The sequence below is a fragment of the Pseudopodoces humilis genome, chromosome 3, assembly GCF_049639895.1.
Source record: "Pseudopodoces humilis isolate 2021_Gansu_Grassland_sample_001 chromosome 3, ASM4963989v1, whole genome shotgun sequence".
NCBI classification, from domain to species: Eukaryota; Metazoa; Chordata; class Aves; order Passeriformes; family Paridae; genus Pseudopodoces; species Pseudopodoces humilis.
In genome coordinates, this window is record NC_142202.1 from 94,202,748 (window position 1) to 94,228,589 (window position 25,842).

A 25,842-nucleotide genomic window follows, 5' to 3' on the forward strand; every position below is an offset into this window, starting at 1 on the left:
TGAGAAACATATATTTAAGTTTTGTAGAAGATGGATAGTATGCACAAATTGAAACTAAAGTGAAGGTGCTCTGTTTTGCCAGGGCTGCAGTAGCGATACACATTTTGCAGGGTTTCACTACAAGGCAGATGGGATTCTTATGATCAGCGAAACGAAATCCTGGTGTTCTCATTGTGGTTATGTAGCTTCTTATCATCTTTGTCATGTCAAGTTTATTAGATGTCTAGGAGCTTGTGGCTGCAATTAAGGTGGCCTAATGACAGATCTCTAAAACCTTTGTTGAGACAGGATGACACAATCTATTAGTCAGATTCTTGTTGAACTACACAGTCATGTAGAATTTGCTGACAGATGTAATACCAGTCTTAATGATTTGAAACTACAATGTGACAGAGACGGTGCTTGGTCTAGCTGAATAAGTTTCTTTTAAGCTAAGAAGAGAAAATAAATGTTGGTTTTTTCTAGCAATAAATTGCTGTTTTATATTTGCAGATTTGCAATTTGCTATGAGCTGGGTTGGTCTGGAGGTTCACAGGTCAATCTCTCTCTGTAATAACTGTCCCTTTGTAGTGACTGCTTAATTTAGGTGAATACATAGATATGGGGTGTTTAATCACTGTATTCTTTTCCTTTCCTACCTTTCAATCCTACTGATATGTGCCATATACTTAAATAAGCTGCAGCTGTTCGAAAGTTTTCTCACAGACAGGAGAATTCTGTATTACTGAGTTTTAGAAAACAAAGTGGGTTTCCACGTGCTGTAAAATGTAATACTAAGTAACAAGATAAGCGGAGACATACTTTTATCAACTACTACCTTAGAGCACAAAACTGGATTTTTTTTCCACTGTGGTTCTCGAACCTGTAAAAGAATAAGACAGGTGTAAAATTAGGGCAATTAACATCCGATTTTTTTGTCTAATGGGAAGTTGAAGACTAATAGATGGTGTTTCAGTGAGAATAATGTCAGTGGTCTTGAGACAAACCTTGATATTGTGAAGTTGCTGTTACACACTAGATATAAAATGATAGCATCTGCCTTTCTTCTGCAGCTCCTTGAGACATTTTGGTTAACAGCCATACTGAGATGAAGCTGATAACCAGTAGTTCAAGCACAGAATTCATGTGACCTTGGATATAACTAAATCCTTCCGTAATTTCATTCCAAAACAGCACATGTGGGTTCTTTACACCATTAAATATGTGATAATAGCTTTAGCAGTTAAAATCATTTGTTTCATGTAATGTCAATGAGAGCAATTGTAAATTTGTCAAAGAGGATCATTCCCGCCTTGTGTAGACATCCTGTAAAGAGCTGTACAATTTTTTCCCTGTAGGATACCACTAAAGTTTTGTGAGTCTTGTAGAACTAAAAGATTGTGTTAGGAGCTAGTCAAGTTTAAAATAATCAGCTTGTGATATCAGCATTTCACCATGGTGTTTCTCCTCAGTCTCAGTTTTAGAGTTTTGTAGTTCAAAAAACAAAGCCAAAAAAGCCTCCCAACAACCAAGCAAGTCACCATACCTTGTGGGAGAAATGGGATGAACAGCCTTTGTTCAAACTGCTCTCGTGATGAAGGCAGATAGTTAAAAGTAAGGTGTATGAGGCTGAGAGACCACCTTCCAGGCCAAAAGAGACTTCAGAATCAAGGTTTCTAACCTGTAGAGATCTCAATGGGAAACATACTGCTATATAATGTAGGATTCCTTAACCTCTCCTTCCTAAGGAGAGGAAGAAAAAGGCCCAATGCTGAAAACAGTCAAGTTTTTCAAATCTGAATAGCAGACATGGTCTATGTGTATGTGTCTTAAAAGGCATTTAGGCACTGGGAAAAAGCCCTGATACGAACTGTGGAGTTTCTCTAGATCTTTTGAATTGTAACATTATAAGTATTGATATACAAGTTTTTGGGTCTCAGTGTAGGTGGGTGTGTAAAAGTATTTCTCCCAGTCATTCAGGCAAGATGTAGTAGTACATTTTCTGGCCTTAAGATGCAAGTGAATTCTATCCTGAAATATGAAGCTGAAAAATTACTTGGTGTCTTCCTCAAGAAAGCATGTCATAAAATACCAGTGCTGTTTGGAAGGAAGGGCTATAAATTCATACATAGATGCTATTTAGTGTGAAGTATGAAGACTGAAGATAAAGTCAATGATCTGCAGAATGGCCTCCTCTTTGCCTAAACACAAGGTCTTGTAAGCTGTTAGTTTCTATGTTTGTCTACAAGTGCCTCTTGAAAGAGACAGTCAGCTTCAGCCTGAATTTTCTGCTGCAGATCTTGCAGTCCTTGCTTTTTTATCCTTTTTATATCCTCTAGCTACTGTTGTAAGAGCCTGTTACCATAGCTTCGCCTGCAAGATGAGGACTGCTTGCAGACTGGGAGCACAAAGCCAAATACTGTACCCATTCCTGTGTACATAAAACTGTACTTTGATCATAGCTAGGATTCCGTATATTTCACTACTTTTTCCCCCAGATGGAAAGATCAATTTTGTTATTCCCATGACACTGCTACAGTGCTTTGCTTTGGTTTGCATGCGCTGTCCATGGTGAAATGGAAATACGTCACTCTTGGTAAAACTGACCTTGCTGATAGCAAGAAAATCACATTTTCTGTTTCTTTCTCCTGACTTGAAAAAGAGGATCCCATCTTAGATAGACCTTTTAGATGATCTGAACTGTCAAGCTACACAGAATGTAATTACATGTCACTACATCATTCTTTTTCTCATATCCCTGCACAGCTTGAATGTTTTTGGTAAAAATGAGGAAGTGGGAAAATGATACCCTGTTCAGGGGAAATGGAATGTTTTGTAGTCGGTAAATACTCTCTTTCTTCCTTGATTTTAATCTTTTGGTAGTTGCTGAACTGGTATCCCAAATCTGGAATCTTCTCTGCAGGTAAGTGATCCCTATTCAGAGGATTTTGAAGTTAATAACTAAATAGCTATTCAGTTCCCTCAGGACTGCACATGTTGTGCACACACACAAGCTATCTTGACTTACTTCAAGCGCTTGGCCTTTACAATTTCTAGCAATGATTTGGGGTCTTCGAGCTTTCAGCCAACTCCTTTTTATTTTTCTTGTGCTTTTTTGGCTGTGAGGCTTGATGAGTGGAGGTTTTGGTTTTTTCCGAGGTCAATGTGTGTGGCTTTTGCTTGTATTGGGAAGTTTAAGTCAAGGTTAATAGTTTTAATTACCCTTGGAGGTTCTGTGTATTGATTTCCATTTACTCTAACAGGGGTCTGTACTCAGTGCACCATCATCCCTACTGAGTACATCTTGGGCATCCACAGGCTCATTGGCAGAATTGGTGTCTTGTGTACATGAGGTCTCTGGAGCAGTGTCTAATCTGCAGGCAAAACAGAATGCCTTGCATGCCATCAGGCATCATAACTTCAGACTGAATTTTGCCTTGGCGGCTGAAATACAAACCCATGTGTATACAAACCCCTTGTGAGGCTTGCAGAGCCATGACCCAAGAATCACTGTGTTAGGCCAGATAAACACAGAGCAAAGACCTTTGTTCATCAGTTTGGCCATCTGAGCAACTCCTTCAGAAAGGATCCAGAGGACTCTTACTATGAAACTATCCTGTATGGTTAAAGTAAGCTTTGTGGGGAATGGTTTGAAGGAATGAACAGCTCCTAGCCTGAAGTTATCAGTCTTCCACCTGCTAGCTGTTAAGAACAGTAGTCTAGCTAATATTTTCTTTCTGTAGCAGTCTTTTAAAATTCTTTTACACTCTGTTGCTCTGGGTCCTGATAAACACAGTCATCTCTTTTTCAAGAGTCACTCTTTTTCAGATGATTCCCTTGAGGGTCTCTGGTCAAGAGTATCCAGCTGTGATTAGGGAAGAGGAGATGATCCATGCAATGGGGTTGGTATACTAGGCAAGGCCCTCTGCAATTTGCTCTAGTTGATCCTGCTCTGAGCTTTGGGATTAGACTGGGTGATGTCTGGAGGTCCCTTCCAACATTAACAGTTCTGTAATTTTTGTGATCATGTTGTGAAGTAACTGTCTTGTCATGATATTCATAGGAGATGTGGTACTTTCATGATAAAAGAGACTTCAAGGATTTAAATCCATTTGAATATTGGAGAGTAATTCTTCAGTAACAGAGATGAACTGAACATTTTAATGAAGCCTTGTCCATATGTTCTGCATGAGGATTATCAGTCTGTCTGCTCTTTCCGTCCTTTTCCATTCTGCTGTACTATCTTTCCTTCTGCTGTAGCAGAAATAGCATATTAGCACATCTTGCACATGGGATGGTTTCAGAAGTTCCTGATTCTTCCCTTTTTGGAAAGCTTCTGTTTGTGGGGGTGACAAAGAGACCAAGTAGGACAACTTGCAAGCTTCACAGAGTTCAGGGCTCCCGGTGCCACTTTACTTTGTTCTTGCTGCCCAGCTTTGACTTAAGTAGGCAGGAGGCAACCCAATGAGAAATGTGGTGGGGGTACTTAAAGTATTGATGACAAGTAGCCAAAAGTATGTGGCAAGGATTCTCCACGGAAATGTTTTTGAAGAAGCTGTCGCTGCACAGGAATGTTTCTGATGTTGTTCAGAACTTAATTTGTTTAGTTCTTCAGAATGTTTTTGTTACAGTCTGTAGTCCTAACTGAGTTTTAAGTCATGCTAAGTCCTGTTGTCAACCCCAGAACTGTCATAAATCTTCACTGCTATTTCAGTGTGTTTGTGGATAGTTTGCTTGTGTATGTAATAAGAATTCAGTCAAGATGTCAATTTAATACATAGGTGCTAAAAATGCATTTATCTGGAGTAGATTCCTTACTCTTCATGCAAAATTAGTAATAGAAAGATCATGGATGTTCACAGTTTGTATCAGTAGCCAGCATGTGTTCTGTGTTGTATTGGAGTTACACTTTGCTTTCTTCATGTGATGTCAGACTGTAGAGACCTGGTGTTTTTTCAGTTTTCTGATGTGTTTGTACTTCACTATTTCCAGACATGAGTTGTCAAGAGTTAGCCATGGAACTAGTTTGGTAACCTATTGCAGCTAATTCTGTGATTGAACCAGTGCTTATGGATATCACATGATGTCTTTTTTTCAAGTAATTGCAGCAATAAAACCCTCTGGAAAGAGTTTCCTTTGTCATCTGAAAAATGTTTTGGTAGCTCGGTTGTAAGACTGTTAACTGCAAAGTAGAGTGCTGCTTTGGAGCATGTAAAGCTGCTGAGAATGGCAGAACGGGTATTCCTCAGAGCCTAATTTCTTTGTTCACTTATACTGAGGACTTTGTTCAAAAGGTTTTGGGCTGCAGGCAGATTTTTATTTTATTTTTTATTCAGACTAGAATATATTTAGGATTCCAAATAATTCAAAATAAGTCAGTCCGTTTTTTCAGCACTCTCTGGTGATTCTAGGGATACTAACCAAATCCACAGATGATGCAAAACAAGGAGGAACTGTTGACTTTGTCTAGGGCAGGGAGGCCCTGCGAAGAGACCTCAACACATTAGAGGGCTGGGAAATCACCAACCATAGGAAGTTCAACAAGTGCTGGATTCTGCACCTGGCATGGGGCAGCCCTGGCTGTACAGGCAGACTGGGGAATGAGATTCCAGAAAGTAGGGCCATGGAAAGGGACCTGGCAGTCCTGGACAATGATGAGTTGAACATGAGCCAGCAGTGCCCTGGCAGCCAGCAGGGCCAGCCCTGTCCTGGGGGGCATCATGGCCAGCTGGGCAAGGGAGGAGATTGTCCTGCTCTGCTCTGCAGTGGGGCAGCCTCACCTCCAGTGCTGGGGACAGTTTTGGACACCACAGTATAAGAAAGATATTAAGCTATTAGAGAGCATCTAAAAGAGACCTACAAAGACAGTGAAGGCCTTGAGGAGAAGTCGTATGAGGAGCCGCTGAGGGCACTTGGTCTGTTCCGCCTGGAGGAGGAGTCTGAGGGGTGGCTTCATTGCAGTCACAACTTCCTTGTGAGGGAAAAAGGAGGGGCAGGCACTGATCTCTTTTCTGTGGTGCCCAGTGACAGGATCCAAGGGAATGGCCTGAAGCTGTGTCAGGGGAGGTTTAGGCTGGGTATCAGGAAAAGGTTCTTCACTCGGTGCCTGGAACAGATGGGCACTGGAACAGGCTCCCCAGGGGAGTGGTCACAGCACCAAGCCTGAAAGAGCTCAAAAATCATTTAGACAAAGCTCTCGGGCACACGATGTGACTCTTGGAGATGGTGCTGTGCAGGGACAGGAACTGGACTCACTGATCTTTCGGTCACTTCCAACTCACCAGATTCTGTGATTCTTCATTCACCTGAGGAAGGTGTACTGTTGGGATTTATTGCTTCCTGCTGTCTTCAGAAGGCTTGAGATATATCAGGTTTCAAAGGAGTACCTTTTAATGTCTAGGTGTCAACACTGTTCACTTCTATTTTGTTATGGTTATTGAAAATTGCTAGTTTTCTTCTGTCAGTGCTAAGATGCTCTGACACAGATGTGAAAACTTTGTAGGCAGTAAAGAGCTCCTTCACTCCACACCTTGCTGCTTCTAGTATCTGCTGAAAACTCCTGCCAAGTGGATGTTACTTTGGTGAATCTATCACTGTTCCTGATCTAGATTCTTATTTCTGAGCAAAAGAGATTTTTATCAAAGAAAAACCTCAGTATCCATACCCTCCAAGGCAGGCATTCTATCAGCTTGCTCTCCCAAGCAAAGTTATTAAAGATGGGGAGAGCTCCCCATGGGAATTAGAAGGAATGTATCACAGCAGGTCTGGTCTTGCTTTTTGAAGTAATGCTATTGTGTGTATGAGTATAGTCCCTCAGTTTTAAAAATGGAAAGGAAAAGGTGATTTAGATTGTGGGGGGAGATGACTAGGGAAATCAGATATCAAGATGGGAAGCATAAAATCCGCTGTAGTTATGAGGAGGCTGCTCTTCTCATCAGAACTAGAGATGTATTTGCACATCTAGATTCATCAGTATGTCAATGATCATTTGCTTTGGAAGAATAGTTCCCTCAGTACAAGTGCTTGAATGTTAATCTGTGTACTGGTTGTGGATGTGTTAATTTTCCTCATAACAGCTCCTGTGGTGATGTGTTTTCTGTATTTGTGATGAAAATAGTGTTGATGACTCGGGCAATTTTTTGTTATTGTTGAGCAGTGCTTACATGGAATGAAGTTCTTTTCTGCTCCTCAGCCCACTCCACTAGCGAGGAGGCTGGGAGTGCTCAAGGAATTGGGAGGGAACACAGCTGGGACAACTCATCCCAGCTGACCCAAGGGGTATATCTCACCCATATATAATGGTGTCATACTCAGCATGCACAGCCAGGAGAAGAAGGAGGAAGTGGGGTACATTTGTCTTCCCAAGTAACATTGTATGTGTGATAGAGCCTGGCTTTCCTGAGGATGGCTGAACATTGCCTGCCCACAGGAAGTGATGAATGAATTCTATGCTTTGCTTGTGTGCATGACTTTTGCTTTACCTATTAAACTGCCTTTACATCAACCTATTAATGGTCTCAATCCTATCTTTCTGATTCTTTCCACCATTCTATGTTGGGGAAAGTGAGCGAGCAGCTGGGTGGGACTTGGCTGCCTCTTGGCATTAAACCATGATATTTAGTAATGGCTGTACTGTAGTTTATTAAAATGCTGTAGCATTAGCAGCAGCATTTGGGGAAGGGATTCAGGATAAACCTCTTGGATAACTTGCTTTAGAGTCAGAGATCTGCAAAAGGCAGTTAACTTTATCTCATGACACTGGTTATTTCCATCTACTTTCTGTAGCCGAGGAGAGTAATTGTGGATTTTTCTTTATAGCTGTAGATTAACCCAGGAAGGGAACCTTACAAAAACATACAGTCACTTGTTTATGTCTGTCTATATGGAAACTGTAATCATAGCCCATAACAAAGCATTCTCTCCCATAGTTAGGCATTTACATGAAAAAGCATATGTGTCAAGGTACACTTGAGATACAGTTTGTCTATCAAGGACTGGTGGTTCAAGGATGAAGTGGGGTTTTTTCAGTTGTAAAGTAATTTATTGACAAGTTGCGTGATGATAAAATGTTTCTCTGCTAAGTTGCAGTGGGATACATTCTTCTTACAATTTTTAAGTTCTCTTCTCTTGGCAGAACTATTTCATTATTAATCTGCAGCAGGTTGTTTTTGTAGTGTCCACAGAATGTATATTAAATTTGAAGTTGCAGTTTAGATAATGTTTTTCTCCAAATGTCTTTTTTCCCGCCTGCACATCCCACAATATATCTTTGACCGAACAAAATTCATGAAACTAGAAATGTTGCTTTGCAATAGATAAAAACTATTGGTAATACTTTATACTTTAGTATTGTCTTTTTAAGTTATTGAAGTATACATGTATATATAAAAAAGATAATGGCTTTGTTAATGAGTAGATTATTTGCATATATTTCTTTAATCAAATGATACTTGCTTTTGACTAAGTTGTAGCAGATTGTCAGTGTCGTCAGAAATGGGCCCATAAGAAGAAGAGGCGTATAAGAATACTGATAATTCTGTAGAAATAACTGGTTACCATGTGTTTCTGCTGCTGTCTACTTCTAGTTTTTCTGTGTGATTAAATCATTGTAGCTTACTGATTTTAATGAGTAATTCAATTGCAGTGCCTCTTTTCCAGAAGAGACCTGCATTTTGAGCAGCCTTATGACACTTGCATAGGAAGATTCTTATTTTAAAAATTAATGTGTTTTTAGTCTGTAAATGTACTGTATTAATTTATTGCCAAAGTGTAGTCAAATAGAAGACTTTAAATATAACCTTGCTAGTGAACTCTGGTGTTTTAAAGCTATTTTTGCAATTCAAGTTTTGAACTTAAATATACTAAGTTTCGCCTGTGAGAGGTAGGGACTACTCAAAATAGACTTCCATGGAATATGAGGGAAACTGTCTCATAAAAGTTAATTGTTGGGGTTTCTGAAGTTTTAAAGTATTTCTAAAATACTGCATTTCTTCCTGTTAAAAAAAGTTTTCTTACCCTGCAGTGTTCTTGGCAAAATTACTGAAACGACTCTATGGTGAAACATCATCATCTTCTCTTGTTCATACTTCAAGTAGAGAAGAGGAGGTGGTTCTTGAAAATCTTGGATCAAAATCTAAAGAAAAGAATTTGGATAATGTTCAGATTTCATCAGCAGATGCTAGCACATCAACTAATACACCCTGTGAATCATTTCAAGGTGAGACTGTGTTGTCATTTTTCTGATAATATGCTTTTAAATATAGCTGCATTATTTCAGAAGAGTATAGTATGTCAGTTTTTTTTCATTTATTGATGCCAGCAGATGAATTTGAGTACTAGTGCTAGTGGTACTTAATACCTGGAACACTTGAGGTCCTATGAAAGTCAAGAAATAGTCTTGGTGTATATGCTTGGATGCAGCATTTAGTAGTAGCAAATATAAAAGTTCAGTGTAAGCTGTAGCTGTCTTTGATATAATGTTTCTTAAATAATGATAAAATTACTCCCACTGGTACAGCTCTGCTCAGCTGTTAGAGGTAAAGATGAAGGTTGGTGGGAATACATGATCCTGCCCTCCTCCTGCAACAGAAACCCCATGGGGGATGCAGATCCAACAGAAGGCAAATATTAATTGAGACACTGTGTTAGTCCCTTGAAAGATAGTTTTATGTTGTGTGTGTTTATGCAATGAGCATGGCACATGAATATTTGAAGAGGTAAATAAAAGTCCTCTTTATTTTTTTTTTCCCAAATAAGTTGTAGAATGTGAATGGTGTGCCAAAAGATGGAGCTGGAAAATGAGGTAGCTGTGGTATTACTTGTGGGTAAAAGACTGCACAAGTATAGAATGAGTGTGAATTGCTTTGTATTCGTGTAAAACCAGATTTTTCCATAACTGGGAGGCTGTTAAACTGGCTTGAAATAGAACAGTGTGTTTCCCAAGAGTACAAAAAGCTTTCTACAGGGGAGATGATCAGCTATCCTTCTTACTTGCTCTCAGGGAAGAACTGGTTGTGGATGTGGTCTGGGACAGGAGAGTAACGTCTGGAAAGAAGTGAGCAGAATGATTAGTAGGGTTAGAACTGTGTGCTACCAAATAACAGATGTTTCTCTTGTTCAGGGATCTGCTTGGTAGGATTAATGAGAGGATGGGTCTGAATTGCAAAGGAGCTCTGAATAGCTGGTTCAAGAATAACCTCTCAAAAATGCAAAAAACTAAGCAAATGTGACAGGGTGCCTGACTGAGGTCAGATATGACTGGGAGAGCTGCAAAGGGAAGGTGAAGGAAGGCTAGCTGGGATAAGGTAGACACAGGAGCTGTGTCATCACGATGGAAGCAGTCCCATGGTGCCTGGCAAAGATGAGCAGAACATCTGTTAACAGTAACCAGGTTCAACCAACAGTCCAGTGACAACGGGCAAGATAATAGTGACAAGGCAGGTCTGGGGTCAAGCCAGTGTGTCAATGTGTGCATCAATTGGTCTGAAATATCCCTCTGGTCTGTTTGGGTCACCTGTCCCAGCAGTGTCTCCTTCCACTCACCAGCAACTTCTTCTCCAGCATGGAAGTACAAAAAGCAGAAAAAGCCATGGCTCTGTGCAAGCCCTGCTCAGCAATAACAAAAACATCTCTCTGATATCAACCCTTTGTTCAGCACAAATCTAGAACACAGTCCTGTACTAGCCACTGGGAAAATTATCTCTGCCCCAGCTGAAACCAGCATGCCATTGCTGTAATAGAAGGCTGCATGGAAATTTCAACTTCTGTAGTTCTGTATGTTTTATACTCAATTTGGTTTTCAAGATTAGTACTTCTGGTACTTTTTATGTAGTTAGTAATGAAAGGCATGTTTTCAAAAGGTTGATAAAGCATTAAACTTATTCTGTACAATGATATGTGATAGCATTGGGAACTAATGGTCCTTTCAAAATAGGTAACAGGGTATTTATTTGCTCTATGATAAAGGTGTGCTAATTATACACATCTATGGAGTACTTTCTTAAGCCAAAACTATCCTCATTTGTTGTGAATATATACCATTCCTTATAAATTAAGGCCTGGGAAAACTCCCACTGAAATGGGAGGTGGTGGGTAGAATCTATTTGACCTTGTGATTTATAACTCCTCTGATTTGTTTATACCTGATTCCTAATGAAAGAAAAGCTTTTTATTCAGAATCCTAATACAGGGAAAATACAGCTTATGGGATAGGAAACATGGAGTAAAAAGAACAGGTTTATATTTAGGATTTTCACAGCAGAGCAACAAGGCTGTTTTTGAAATTAACAGCAAACTAGCAAACTGGATTTGTTTTCTGTTGGAGGCATGGAAATGCCACAGTAGTACAGAAAAGGTTCTGCTTTGATTCAAGTTCAACATATAAGTACTTTAAAAAAAAAGAAGCCTTGAAGTGATAAACTCATAAGAAAAAAAGATAAATCAATTGCCCATCTGGGAAATCAAACACAACCATTCTTTTCTGGTTGTAATTTTATTTAAATTTAACAAGCTCTTGCATTTGCATGTGATTTTATAACATTGGACACTGAAAGTACATGTTTAGAGATAGGTAGAAGGTTTGAGCTATAAACTCTGTGGCCTTGATGAAGGAAATACATAAAAGCATTGATTGAATTTTTTGATCATAAACTGTTTTAAGTGACTTCTTACTTCCAGACCAAAGATTATGGGCATAACTGCAAGACAGCTGATGATTTAAGTAGCAGTAGTCAAAGATGGCTAATTGAAAGCAACAATGGAAAATGAGGGATTTTCTTTTGTAGATACTAACTCTTTCCTAGTTTGAAAGTAATTATTTCAGTCCTACAGAATACTACTAAAAATGATTCAGCACCAATAAAAAGTTGAGGATTTCTTTAAAAATAAACTTAGTATTAAGTATTTTCTAGCATTAAATAACAGATTTTACTATAAAACTCATCATAATGTCGTATTTGTCTTTAACAGTTATTCTCAGATTGTGAAAATACCGTTACCAATTTGTCTGAGCTAAACCACCACCACCTTCCCCCTGTGAGATTCTGATCTTTATTGGAATTCAGTTTGCAGCATTGCCTTTAAATTTTATTGGCATGTCTCTATTGTCCTTCCAGATGCAGTCTTTTAAGATCATACTTTTATATCCTGTAAATATTTGCATTTAGATGCCTTTTTTGAGACCAGGTTGAAGTTCAGATGCTTAAGAAGATGGAGCTTCAGGACCTATGTTAATGGTTGGTTCTCATTTAATTTTGGATCATTAACAATTTAGTATCAACAAGGGTTATCCCGTAAAGATCCTCTCATAATTCTGGAACTGAACCTCACAATAAGATCCGGAATAACTGGAGGTGGAAAGCAAATTCTGAAGGACACTGTCCTTTGTAACTAGCCCTTTCTGAGTGGTAAAATTCCTTCCTGAAAAAAATTGGGAGGGAGGAAACATGGAGGTATCATTCTTCTTCTGGACCCCAAAGAAGAAGAGTAGTCATATCTTTTTACTTGAAAAGAGAAATTTTGTATTTTTAAAAGATGAACCAACCAAAACAAAAAACACACACATAGAAAAAACCCAAACCCTTCCAAACCTGTTCCCCAAGAAAAAGCCAACCAAACAGCCCAAAAAAACAGCCAAACAAACAAATGACAAACCTGAACCAAAACAAAGCACTTGCCTGTGTGCAGAATTTCAGTTCTAGGGCATAGATACTAAGATATATCTTCCCTTTGGATTACAGTTGTTCTAAATCAGATTTTTTCCCCTTTTGTACCAATATGGTTAGTGAGAAAATGAATGTAACCAAAGTAGGGATTCTTATTCCTTAGGACAATTAGAAAAGATTTGCTAAATATTTCTCCCCTTGAGGAATTTGATTCATCCATTGCAAGAGGTATAGTTCTTAATTTCAAAAGATATAATAAAAGATTTTTCCTACTTCAGCAAAAAATTAAAGAGGGTCTAGATTACCATCTTTATTACCTTAAACCATTTAAAAGTTACACACACATAATGAACCTGATTCTTATGGCAGGCAAAGCATTAAAAGAGCAAATGGAGAGGTTAAAGCTCCTAAAATAAGAGAACATTTTCCCTAAACAAAGGATATTTTGTGAATATGCTTCCAAATGCTGTATTAAAAATGCTTTAAAACTTGTATCACAAAAAGAAAAAAAGTACCTGGCAAAAGACTGGGCATTTTAAAATATAAATTGCTCACACTGGTTATGGGCTTTGGCTAAATTCTGTCCTGATAATTGATTTTGTTAGTTTTTGACCTTTGTTAGGGCCAGATCTACTTGCAACAAGGATTAATACAATGAAAAACATTTCTTGTGAGGTCTGCAGTTCTGTGATTTCTTTGCTTTTTTGTTGATATTTTAAAACCTCAGTAATTATTTCTACTACCTTTGCAGTATATATTCAAAAGTGACATGCATGCTTCTAACTAGGGATTTACTTCTCAGAATTACAGAATGGGTCAGGTTGGAAGGGTGTTGACAGTGAGTCAACTGGTCCAACCTCCCTACTCAAGCAGGGTCGTCCTAGAGCACATGGCACAGGATTTCAGAGCCTCTCTGGGAAATCAGTTCCATTGCCCACATAGTAAAACTCTTCCTTATGTTCAACTGGACCTTCCTGTGCAGCTGTTTCTGCCCATTGCCTCTTGTCCTATTGCTTGGCACCACCAAGAAGAGCCTGGAAATGTTTACTTGGTAGCCCATGCTTTAGGTACTTAGACACATTGATAAGGTCCCCTCTCAGTCATCTCTCCTTGAGGCTGAACAGACCAGCTCTCTCAGCCTTTCCTAGTACAAGGAAATGGCCTCCTTAGTCTCCGACCTTTTTCTTGGTCAGAATTATAACTACCTTTTATAAGACTTGGGATTTACTGATGAGTATCTAGTATCTTTCTTATAAAAATGGAAATTTCAGAGTTGCTGAAGAAGGATAATTGTATTCAAGTGAAATACATGATATTCAGTTTGTCAGTAATAAAGTATGCTGTGCCACTTTTGATTTTTGCTTTTTCCCTAATTCTGAAAAAGGAATTTGAAGTGCAAAGAGCCTAGTCAGAGTTTTGGATCTTATGGAGACAATTTACTTAAACTTTTATTCTCCTTCATTTATTTAAATGAGGAATAGTGGGGAATGTTACTAAGCTGTTGCTAGTAATAGGTTTTAATTTTCAAAAAAAGCTGGAATCTATGTTATGCTATATAAATGGACAAAACACAATTTACTCCTTATTTATTAAACAAAAATGTGAATGTCTTATTAAATGTGACATATCCCAGTATTGTTATCCTATATGAGGAATTCATGTCAAAATTCAGTACAGCTATGTGATTATTTTGTGTTCTCCTTATTTGTTCCTCTGAAGTTATTGATGCTGACAGTGTATTGCATTTAAATCATCACTAGGACACCAGGACTGTGTCCTTCCTCACACTAATCCTGTCTTCCTGTAGCCATTTTACTGCAGGAGACTTAAGCTAGTGGCAGAAATGCCTAGAAGACAGAACATGTCTAAAAATATGTATTAGCTGCCCTGCTGTTTAGTTGATCAAATTGATTAAGTGCTTATGGTTGAGAAATTAAATTCTAGCAGTACTCAGTGTAATAAACAACTTTAGAGACTTGTTAAACAATTTGGCTTTGCTTTAGTTAATTACTTTGAAAAGCTTTCTATTGTGAATAAACTAAAAAGCAATCGAGGTTATAATTATTATAGAATAAAGTGTTGTCTCACACTCTTATAGTCTTTTCTCAAGGGTTTAAAAATTCTCCCATTACATGGTATATTACAGTGCTGTTATGCTGTGCAAATGGGACAGATGTGTCCAGGAGTAGAATATTAGTCTGAAGATACCAGCCCCTGGTGGCTGTGGTAAAAATGGTGCCCAGTCAGTTTTACAGGCCAGTACAACTACATGCTTTAGGGAAATGTAGAAATCTGGGGTTTAGGGGAAAGGGGAAAAAAATTCTAAAACCCATCCTTAAAAACCCAACCAATCCAAATCCCACAAACAAACAAAAATCTCCCTTCTCTCTGCTTAGACTGGGTGGGCTGCATGTTTAACATCTATCACTTCTGTTTGTGACAGGTCTCCGGTTCCTGTAGCAATGTTTCTGTGGGTTTTGGAGGGGTTGTTTGCTGCTGGTTGGCAGTTTCTTTCCTTTTCCACTGTTCTTATGTATATATGTTAACTCATTCTTCTCTTCCACATGCTTATTTCAAGCAACTTAGCTGTCATGGGAAGAGCTGCTGGCCTCTGTGAGACCCCAGAACAATTCAACAGGTAGCTCATCTAACAGTGTGTAGCAGTTGCCTACGTAGAGTAGAAAATGCCAACTTTAGCTCTAAGTGTTAACAAGCTCTAAACCTAAACTAGTCAGCTGCAAGAACTCTATCTTGGTAAAGGAAATGGATAAATGGCTCGTTTAAGAACTTGATATAATAAGACCCCAGGACACCTTGTTTCACCTAGAGAATAGCTGGTAGAACTGAATTGATTTGAACTGCAGCATAATAATTTTGTGTTAGCATTCTCACTGTCTGCCTTGACTCCTTGTTTGAAATAATTTTCAATGCATTGATGACAAAACAGGTTGTGTGAGACACCACTCCTGCTCCAATTTACACTGGGGAGTTTATCACTTAAGCTGCTATTGTCAAAATTATGGTTACATAGAGTCAAATCCTATATTTTCTGCTGTTGCACAAGCTTACTTTCTACTTGTGTTTCCTATCAACTCTGCCCTCTAACAATGATTTGAAAAGTGGAAATGTTTATAATGTGAGCTTGATAGCTTGAACTATGTTATGAGCAAATACTTTTCCATAATCTATTGTGCTTTGCATTGTTTTTTACAAAAATGAGAATGGACTGTTACCAATGACTTCTAGTTGTGGAATAGAAAATGTGAGTTTAGAGGGGAAAAAAGCTTTAAAACCTTAAATTTTGTTTCCTTTTACTCTTATGAGCACATCTATTTATTTTCTAGTCTTGTTTCAGGTACATTCCAGTAATGATATAATCACTTCATCAGTGAGGATAATTAAGTAATTGCAATCTAGACATGGCCTTTTAGATTCAATGTTGTTGCATTTATTTAATTTTTTTTTAAAGGATTGATTAACAGGGATATATTTGGCTTTTGAAAAGTGTGTTAAACAAATAAGTTCTGCAGCAGGAGAAGTAATTGAGCTGGATACCAGCATAACATTAAGATAGCCTTATGTTCCTGTTTGTACAGCTAGAAATCTTAAACATCTAATCAAAATATTGCATATAGTCATATACCAGGGCATATATGGGACACATATACCATTTAGCTGTATAGTTTGTTTCATCATTCCTCCTATATTCAACTTCCAGAAAACAGCAAAATTTTAATTCTGCCATCTGCCTGTAGTCAGATTTGCTTCTGAAAAGTGATCTGTTTCTTGCTTTCCACATCACTTGTTTTTCTGTGCTTCACTCTCACATTGGTTTATGCTTAGTTTTCATTACTTTTTCCAAGGAAATGTAGATATTTTAATGGTTCATAGGTAAAAAGCAAAAACATCTTCTCCAGACCATGAGTGAGAATAAGAATAAGAAGAATTTGTACTTAATCAAATTTTTCTCTGTGACAGAGAGTGTTTGCTGCTCCTAATGTAGTGAAACTGAAGCTGAGTTGTAATGGCAGGTGCTGTCTCCAATAAAATGAGCTATAATACAGCCTTTCTACATGTCTAAAAAATAAACTAAATCTTAAGTTAGTGTACTTGCGGGAGGTACAGAGGGAAATAAATATGAGCTCTCTTGTTCCTTGTTTTTTTAGGAATTTCCCATCCCAAGTTTGAGCCTTGTAAGATATCTTTATTGACCTCAGTTTCCTCTTGAAGTTTTTGTTTTCCAGCAAGTTGAAGGAAAACATTATGATGAGGAGGTACTTCTGAGGACTTTCTCATTTTGTTTTCTTCCTTCAGTGCTCTAATCTAGTACCCTCTGTAATCTACACTTTCTCTTTTCAGTGAACTGATGAACTTTTGGGAATGTGAAGTGGCAGAAGGGAAGTTGTAATGAACTGGCTTGAGTTTCCACATGCTGCCAGGCACAAGTGGTATACACCCTAAGAACTGGGAGCAGTCTTCTGTAATATGGCTAGGATTCTAAAAAATAATGCCCTGGGAATTAAGTGTAAACATGCTTTGCTTGAATATCAAAGGATAGTGGACTTGTTTTTGTGTAAACATAACTGAATAAAGTGTCAAAAATTAAGGTCAATCAAAAAATTCAGTACTGTTTTCTGCACCAATATGTTGTCACCATTAGTATTATAAAAAAAGAGGATTGGAATGAAATAAGTGTATTGTACTGCTTCCTCACAATGTTCTCTAACAGTTGCTGCTTAAGGATTTTCTGAGCCAGATGGATAATATGTATCTCTTTAATTATGACTTTTTTCTTTTATCACTTTTTTGTTTAAATGTATGTAATTGTGCAATTTAGAATAGAACTTTAAACTCTGACATTTTACTTGGCAAAGAAGGAAATTTGTCCTTCCATAAAGAATAGCAGACATCTTCAGAACTGTAAAATTTAAAAACTCTGAACTTTGCAGAAAAAAAAAAATTTTCAGTATTCTGTTACATGTATTGGTGCTAATAAAATATAAGACAGTAATAACAGTGTATTTGAGATAACTGGGTATCCAAAAGTCATTCAGAAGGCTTTTTTGTTTTGTATTTAGAAAAATATGGAGAATCTTTGGAAGGAATATATATCTTCTGCCAAGAAGTGGCTTGAGTGACTGCTCTTGTTTATTCCAATAAAGGATAATGAGGTAGTCTGTAGTGAGTGGTAGAGTCTGTTCTTTGTTTTTTTTTTGTTTCCCACCTAGTGTGACTTCTCCGGTGTTGAGGGAGAGAACCCTGTTGAAGATTGCAGTCACACAGTAGGAATTCCACCCTCCAAGGAAAAGCACTGTACTTTCCAATTGTACAGAAGACTAAAAGCCTTTTTCTTTGTAGGAAGCACTCTAGTGTGTGTGACACTGGAAGACAACCTGGGAACCAAGGTTGTTTGTACATAATGTGACACCTCATGTCCCTGAGGTTATCTTAATGTACCTTATCATGGCAGACTGAAATAGCTTGATGTCCAGGAACTTGGATATTATCTGAACAAAAATGAGTATACATTGGGGAATGGGTGGTATTTAGGTTCACTGAATTTGTTCATGCTGTTGAAGGACATTTCTTCACATTCATCAACAGGAAAAGTATTTTCCAGTACCATCGTTCAGGAGGACACTCAAGGTGTGTACAGGTAACCACTGATATCACCTTTGGTACACTTTAGCTTATGAAGGTTTTTGAAGGAGACAACTCTTGCCCAGGATTTGTCTCCTGTCTTTATAGATGCTTGTCTTGCTAGTCAATGAAGGGAAAGTTATTGTGTACAGATAATGAGGTGTATATGTTCCTTGGGAATTGTCAGAGTTTTGGGGTCATAGTCTCACTTGTATACAATAAAAAATGAGGAAGAGCTATAACAGAGTCATATTCTAGCTTACATAATAAGTAAAAACATACTTGAATACAATTTTTCTAAGGGAAATAAAGGACCTCATTCAAGCCTTATTTTTTGTCCTGGTCACATCTACTGTAACACTGCACAGAAAATGCCTACTACCAATAATGACTTTTGTAGAGGGTACCACACTGAACTACTCAGACCTTGTATTTGATTCAGCATCAATTCCTCATTTCCTGTGTATGATGATTTAGGAATTACTCTCAAATTTAGTACTCCCACTAAAATGAAAGCCACCAGATGCTCCCTTCCCCTTCTCCACTGGGAAACAAAAGGCAGAGATAGATCATAGATCATAGGTCAAGAACAGAAGTTTACTGGAAGCAGCAATACAAAACAAACAGTAACAGCAACAATGCTAATAACAATAATGTACAAAGAGAGGATGATTTACGTGCAAAATGTTCACCAAGCTGGGGACTCTGAAAAACAATGACAGACAGCTCCTCTGCCTGATATTTTCCCTGTGACTGGAAAGGAGCACCTTTCTTCTTGGAAGCAAGACTCCCTTTTCCCCAGCCTTCGTGATGTAAAGTGGTACTGAGTAACACTGATGTCTTGGCCATGTCCTTTGGGCACAGCGTGGGGCAGCCCAGAACTCCTGGATCAAGTACTCCAGTGAGCTCAGCCTCCTCAGTGGCTGTGACCATTGCACCTGGCTGCTATAAAAAATAATTAACTGTCCTGGCCAGAACCAGGAAGAGAAGCACACTGTGCTTTTCTATAAAGACTTATTTTTGGGGATGAACTCTTTCCATCTGTTCGGGAAGGTGATAGCTGAGTGTTTGCAAGGGGTAATTTTGTAGAAAAAATCACAATCCCGTTAAGATTGGGCCAATTTACAGTTGTTTGGTGGGGGAGCTGCAGGATTTTCTAGCTTGACTTGGGTTCTCTGATCTGATGAGTTCTGCCCTACGGGAACTTAACTTTGGGTGAGTTATCAAAGCTTTCTGAGTTGCAGAGAAGCACTTCCCGGGAGAGTTTTTGTCTGATTGCAAAACTGTACAGGGTGCTGGTGTCGGTCACTGGCAGTGGGACTTCTGTGAGAGGAGGCTGGGGATGCCCTGTGCTGGACACAGCCAGTTCCAGCCCACCCACCACAGGGCACAGCTGAGCCCACAGCTGAGGCAGGGGTACCCTAGGAGAAACTTCTTTAAGAAACAAGGTAACAATCCCGAGACAGGAGGGAACTATGAGTGGCAACAGCAGAATCCCTAGGGTCAGAGGAGGAGAAGGTGCTCTGTTGTTGAGTATATGTTCCTGAAGGATGGCAGCCCATGGAAAACCCCTGTGGGGGAAAAGGAGGGGGAAGCAAAAACTTTAAACAATTGATCCTACCATCTCCTTGTACTTCTCCCTGTCTTGCTGAAGGAACTGGGTATAACCTGCAGTGAGAGGAAGTAGGAGTGGGAGTTAAAAGAGCCAGGATTCTTGTAGTTGTGATTTCTTTGCTGTTGACCTGTGAGCTCTCTTAGTCCTGTTTGCCCCATTGTAAGCCACGGCAGCCTCAGCCTGCCAAGGGGACAGTGAGTGAGAATCTGGAAGTGATTCTGTCTCTGACCAGGATTTGGTCTTACAGCAAGAAAAGGACCGAGACTATACGGATGTGTGCTATGGCCATGTTTGTGTCTGAGGTGTGCCTAAGCATGCTTTGTGTTCAGGCAGTCTGGAAACCATGCTAGTGTTATGTACCACCATTCTGAGCTACAAGTAGGGGATAGATTAAGATGCTGAAAAACAAACTTAACAAAATACAGTGGCTACCTAAGATGATGACTGACTGACTGACTGACTGGGAAACTGACAATTCTGTATGGCTGGAAGCTTTACCTTCATCTCCTAAAAAGATCTTATACTTGCTTGTAGTACGATAGCAAGAGATAACGTAGCTGGCCAAGCAACTGACATGCTTGGAGATGTAATGTTGGGAATGGCATGGTATAGATGCTTTGCCCTGCTCCGAGGATGAGTTCCCTCAACACTGCCTTCCTCATTCAGCTCAGTGCACAAAGCTGAGTTACATGCCATGGATCTCTGTGTGGGGAATGTGAATAGAGGACAGTTTCAAAACATTTCTTCTGTATTCTTGGTTTGCCTTAAAGACAAACATTTTCTCTTTTTGGGGCATTGTAAATGACCTTTAGCTGCTGGGGCTTTTTTTTCCATAAAATGAAACTTCAGAAATGGGGTTCATTACTTTTAACTAGTAAAAGGAGAGCATTCTTTAATATCTCTAGTATCTGATTACTTTTGTTAATCAAAAAACCCTCTTTATGTTATAGTTTTACCAGCTCAGCCATTTTCTTTGCAGCAGTGGTTGACTTTACTACCAGCCCATCTCTTCTTGGCTCAAGGAGACTCTGGCCACAGGCTGGAAAAATCCAGATGTAGATATGGTAGCAGTTTGGTTTGACACACTTGCACAGGATTCACAAAGACTAATTCTTGATTTATGAGCTTGGAAACTTCTTAAAGATGCATCTGGTATGAATAAATATGTAATTTGGAGACTCACATTTAAAGAGGTAAAATTAAAAAATATAGTCTTGAGTCATCATTCATTTCCATCAAAGGAATTGTAACTGTTCTTCCTTGTAGATGTGTGTGTTACAGATGATCCCTCAAATTCTGTTATGTGTAACTATATTGTTTGAGAGGTTATTATCCCAATATAGTTACTGCTTATAATATTAAAAGATTGGAATTTTTCAAGACATATGTATATCAAGTTTAATGTTTTCCTGTTCATCTTTGTTTTACAAAACCTAAATAAAAATGGAAAAAAGGTCAAACTTGAAATCCTTCAGAAGGGAATAACTTAAACATTCATACATCCTTATAATTTTAAACTGGCACTCATTAGAACTTAGCATTAATCAACCTTGATCGAGGGAAAAAAAAGTCAATGCAAGTACTGCCAATTCAATGATTTGGCATCATCTACATGGAAAGGATCTGCTGAAGAGTTATCTCATGTTAATTTCTAATGGATTTTTCCAAGTTGCATGCGCTTCATCTTTCTGTATTATTTATTTATTTATTTATTTATCTTTATTATCCTTCAAAGTAAGTATCATCAATACTGGAAACTTTCTGGAGCATTCAAGGAAAAAACAGTATTATTCAATTGTATTTTCAAAGCAAATTTATTCCCTCATGATGAAAACAATGGTGGTGTTTTCCAAAGTACTTTGAATGTTCAGAAATGTACTTTATTGTGTTTGAAGTAGTCTGTCTGCGAAATGTCAGTGCATAGTTAAATTCCATATTAGAAATACAGAAGTAATTTTCATTAGGGATCAATCAGATGCAACCCCATTTTAAAAATTAAGGAATTAGTCCAACCACAGTTGCACATAGCTGCACCTCAGTGATCAACTTGGATCACTGGGATCCTCTAACAGGTCTATGGTGTAGGGAGGTTGATTGTCTCCACCTGCCAGAAATATTTTTATTGTATATCATTTTAACAGTTCGCTATGTGTTTTAATGGGACACATTGCCCCCAAGAAGGGAAGGCTAGTTCTGTGTCTGACTTACGGAGCTGGCTCAGTGTTAAAAAACCCAACAAAACAACAACACAACCAAAAAAACCCAACAATCCAAAATTAAAAAGACTTCACAATGAGCCATCTAAGACTACATGGCAACATCTGGAGAGACCCTGAAATCCTGGCCTTCTGGGAGGGCTTTTTTCTCACTGTGGTTGATCTCTGTTGCTACTGCTCTGCACAGAAATACTGTCTGGTTTCATGTGAATGAAGCAGAGATGTCACTTCTTGTCTGGTGAACAAATGAGGTTTCTACTGCTGCTCTTGCAGGTACTTTTAAATACCTTTCAAAGGGGAAAGAAATCATCCAAAAAACAGACTGCTGCCATCACCACAAATAGTTTCTTATGCAATGAAATAGTTGGAAAGCTGGCACTTCCCCTCCTGCCCCAGAAAGAAGTAGAGCAGGATGAGGAGGTGAGTCCTCTGGGGCAGGCACTGCTGAGGCTTAGTCAAGTGTGACTTTCAAACTTCCTTTATCTTTGCACCCTTCAGAGAAGCATAGGTTGTGATTAAGCACTATGCAAATGGGCAAACCACAGTTTTATGATGCTTTTTCTGTTGCTTCTGTCACTTTCTAATAAGCATGTATCCATCCATCCTTCCATCCATCCATCTTTTGTGAAGCAATTCTTATAGAAATAATGTCTGCTCGTGCTGAATGGGGCAAAAAATACTTAGAGTCTCTCTTAAAATATCACTGTAAGTGGAAGCTTCTTCTGAAGATAAGGGAGAAGATTTGCTGCATGCAATAGAAAAAAAAAGTGTTTTTGGTGTAAAGAACTAACCCATAAAATATTTGTTTATTTGTAGGTGCTATGAAATTTGGTCCAGTTCTGTTGGTCATAGGGTAATTTCAGTGTTCCACACCTGACCCTCTGTAAAGATTTTCAAGATCACTTACTGCTGTAGTTGGGAAAATATTTTAGAAAATCTGTAGTGAGAGCAATATTGAGCCAGATACTTTGGATTTTCTGTTTTGTAGGTAATGATGATACAGTTATGTCTCCAAGAAGAATTTACACAGTGGATCTTCCTCCAGAGGGTTATGTTGCAGTTACTCCAGATGCTCTTACTAAGGCTATTTCTGAAAACTCTGGCAGTAGTGCTGACTCAACAGGTAAGTTTATATGGTTGTTACTGTGATGAATTTTTCAGAAGGGAAACTTCTTAGCAGCTCTTATCAAGTAGATTCAGGCTGCTACAATAAAGTATTTAAACAGTTGCTGCCAGTGGGTGTCACTGTTTTGCAACATAAGCAAAATGAGGATGTACATCCCTATGGGTTCATTTCCATCATTTGGGGTTTCTAGACTAGATTCAGCAGTTGGTGATAGCCATGCTGTGCCACAGATCTTACTGAAGTTATGTAGAACCTAACTGAGGACAGTCTTTAGCTCCTCCCACTCAAGTGACATGTATATCCATATTATGCCTGGTAACAGTCATACTATTTTTTAAGGACAAATGTTAGATAAAACTATATTACTAAGTCTACCCTTTATGTTCTGAGGAATTAGGTAAAGACTTAACAACCTTTCAAATTTGCCTCTCTCAGAACAGGTATTAATCATTGGAGTTGGTAGGGGGGAGTATCAATCCAATATCAAAAGGCTTTCTGATGAGAATTTGTGACCATATAATTCAGAAACAATATTTGATGTAGTCAAAGGATACAGAAGAAGAAACACAGAATCTATAAAGTGGGTTCTAGTTTGACCTCACTTAAATACATGGTTTTCTGAATGACATTGCCAGAATTCAGTTGATTCTGGCTGTCTTTAGAAAGAAGTCCTAAGGTTAGACAGGACAAATTAATTTAGTTTTTTCAATTGCTGTGTTCCTGTGGATTTATGTTTGTCCAAAATTGTGTATCACTGTCATTGGCCACTAGGGACATTCTGTAGCAAAGAAGAATTAGCTGCCAAGTAAGGCAGCTGAAGTAAAACACCTGATTAGCAGCAGTTATTAAGCTACAGTATCAGTTTCACCCTGGAGATTGCCTTAAATGCAAGGAAAACCTGAGATGTAGCTTGCAGATATAGAAAGGCAGATTCTGCTTGTCTTCGCAAACAATACGCACAGGGGTAAATTTTGAGCTTGGAAATTTGGTCCACAGTCTGTTCAGAGCTCCAATCAGAATCTGAATACAGTAAAGCTACCAAGTAGCTCAAGGGACTGAAGCAAAATACGGCATGACTGAGGGCACATGAAGAATATTCTTTCTTGGTCTACAGTGGTTTAAAGACCATTTTTAAGTGACAAAGAAGTAACTTTATCAGAGTAGCATAAGAGTAGATCATGATAGTTCTTGGATTATGAATGGAAATATGTTCTATTTTAGAGCTTCTAAGTTGTGCTCTTCTCAGTTAGACAGGATTCATGTTTGGAATCGAGAAGCTGTTTCTAGGTTACCTGTAACTTTGTTTAGATGCAGAATCTTTGGACAGTGCACTGGGTTTCTCTTTCCTGGCATGTCAGATTCAAGCTGCTTATGCTGATCTTGAACCATCTTTTTTTTCCTTCCATGCCATATAATTTCTGTTTATTATTTAATGTACTTTTCCTTCAGATATTAGAGGAATGCTTCTTCCACTTCATTGTTTTGCTGATAAGACTAAATGGAATCTCCTAATGCTATGTAGGTAAATTCAGTTTTATACAGCGACTTAAGTTGCTGCTAAATAAAACACTAGCATACATGCTGAACACTGCTGCAACAGAGATATATTCTTATTAAGGCATTAGCATGGAACTTACGTGGCAGATTTATTCACCTGCTGTTTAAAATCTATGAATAAATCAGATTATGTATGGTGCATATTAGATGTTGCAATGATACATTATTATGCATAATTAGATGTTAGATACATTGCAAAGCAGTTAAGCAGAACAGAATTTAGGATTGAGTTATGTTGTCTCTTCTTAGAGTCGTAAATATCTGCCTGGTTTTACAGTGGATGAAGTATTGAACAATGGCTTTATTTGCTCATTTTTTATATTTAATATTTTCCTTTACTATTTCAAAACAAATGTACTCAACCATGATAGCAGTAAGTAGAGTTCTGATGTTGCTTAGTTACAGTATTTACTGTTGGATGGAGAATGCTGTTAGCTGATCCCAGTTTCATTATTCAGGAAGAGTAAGTTTTGGGTTTTAGCAACTTTTTAAACAGTTAACAAAGGATCTGGAATTCTGGGAGACCTTTGGATTGGTTTGTTATTTGGCTTTGCACTTTGTCACAGAATTAAGAAAAAAAAAGTTTGAAGTGAAGGTTTTTAATCTGTGGCTCCTCTTGCAAGGTGGGTTTGACTATAGATGTTATTCTTACCAGGTATTTGCTTAATATTTTTTTTTAAACTACCTTATAGGGAGATTTTTCTTACATTCCCTTTTTTTACTTGCTCTGGTGTTTCACTACCCTTTAATGCTACATCTTTCTTGTTTCAGTTTAGACCCTTATTTGTTTTGTCTGAATAGGGATTGCAGAACTGGAAAATTGCAAGCGTAAGGGGACATGGTTCACTTTAGTTGTGTATGTCATTTAAGCATACACTTAAAATCTATTGCAGGATGAAGTCTGTGATTTCAGGCAGTGTTCATAAAAAATAAAAGGAACATCTTAAGCAATCATACCATGGATTACTTAGTCTTCTCACCTAGATTTAGTTGTATATCCCTTATTTAGATCTTTTTTGAAGGAGCAAAGGAAAGCTCTAATGAGAA

General features: G+C 38.3%; 1 protein-coding gene across 1 annotated transcript in view; it reads left to right on the plus strand.

Annotated features, from left to right (window-relative positions):
• The window catches only part of ERICH1 (glutamate rich 1), a 66,763-nt gene that overhangs the window by 6,626 nt on the left and 34,295 nt on the right, over positions 1 to 25,842 (plus strand). Inside the window, exons 2-3 of the mRNA XM_014251412.2 lie at positions 9,002 to 9,196; positions 23,101 to 23,235. Of these exons, the coding sequence (XP_014106887.2) occupies positions 9,002 to 9,196; positions 23,101 to 23,235 (330 nt within the window). The remainder of the gene's footprint in view (positions 1 to 9,001; positions 9,197 to 23,100; positions 23,236 to 25,842) is intronic.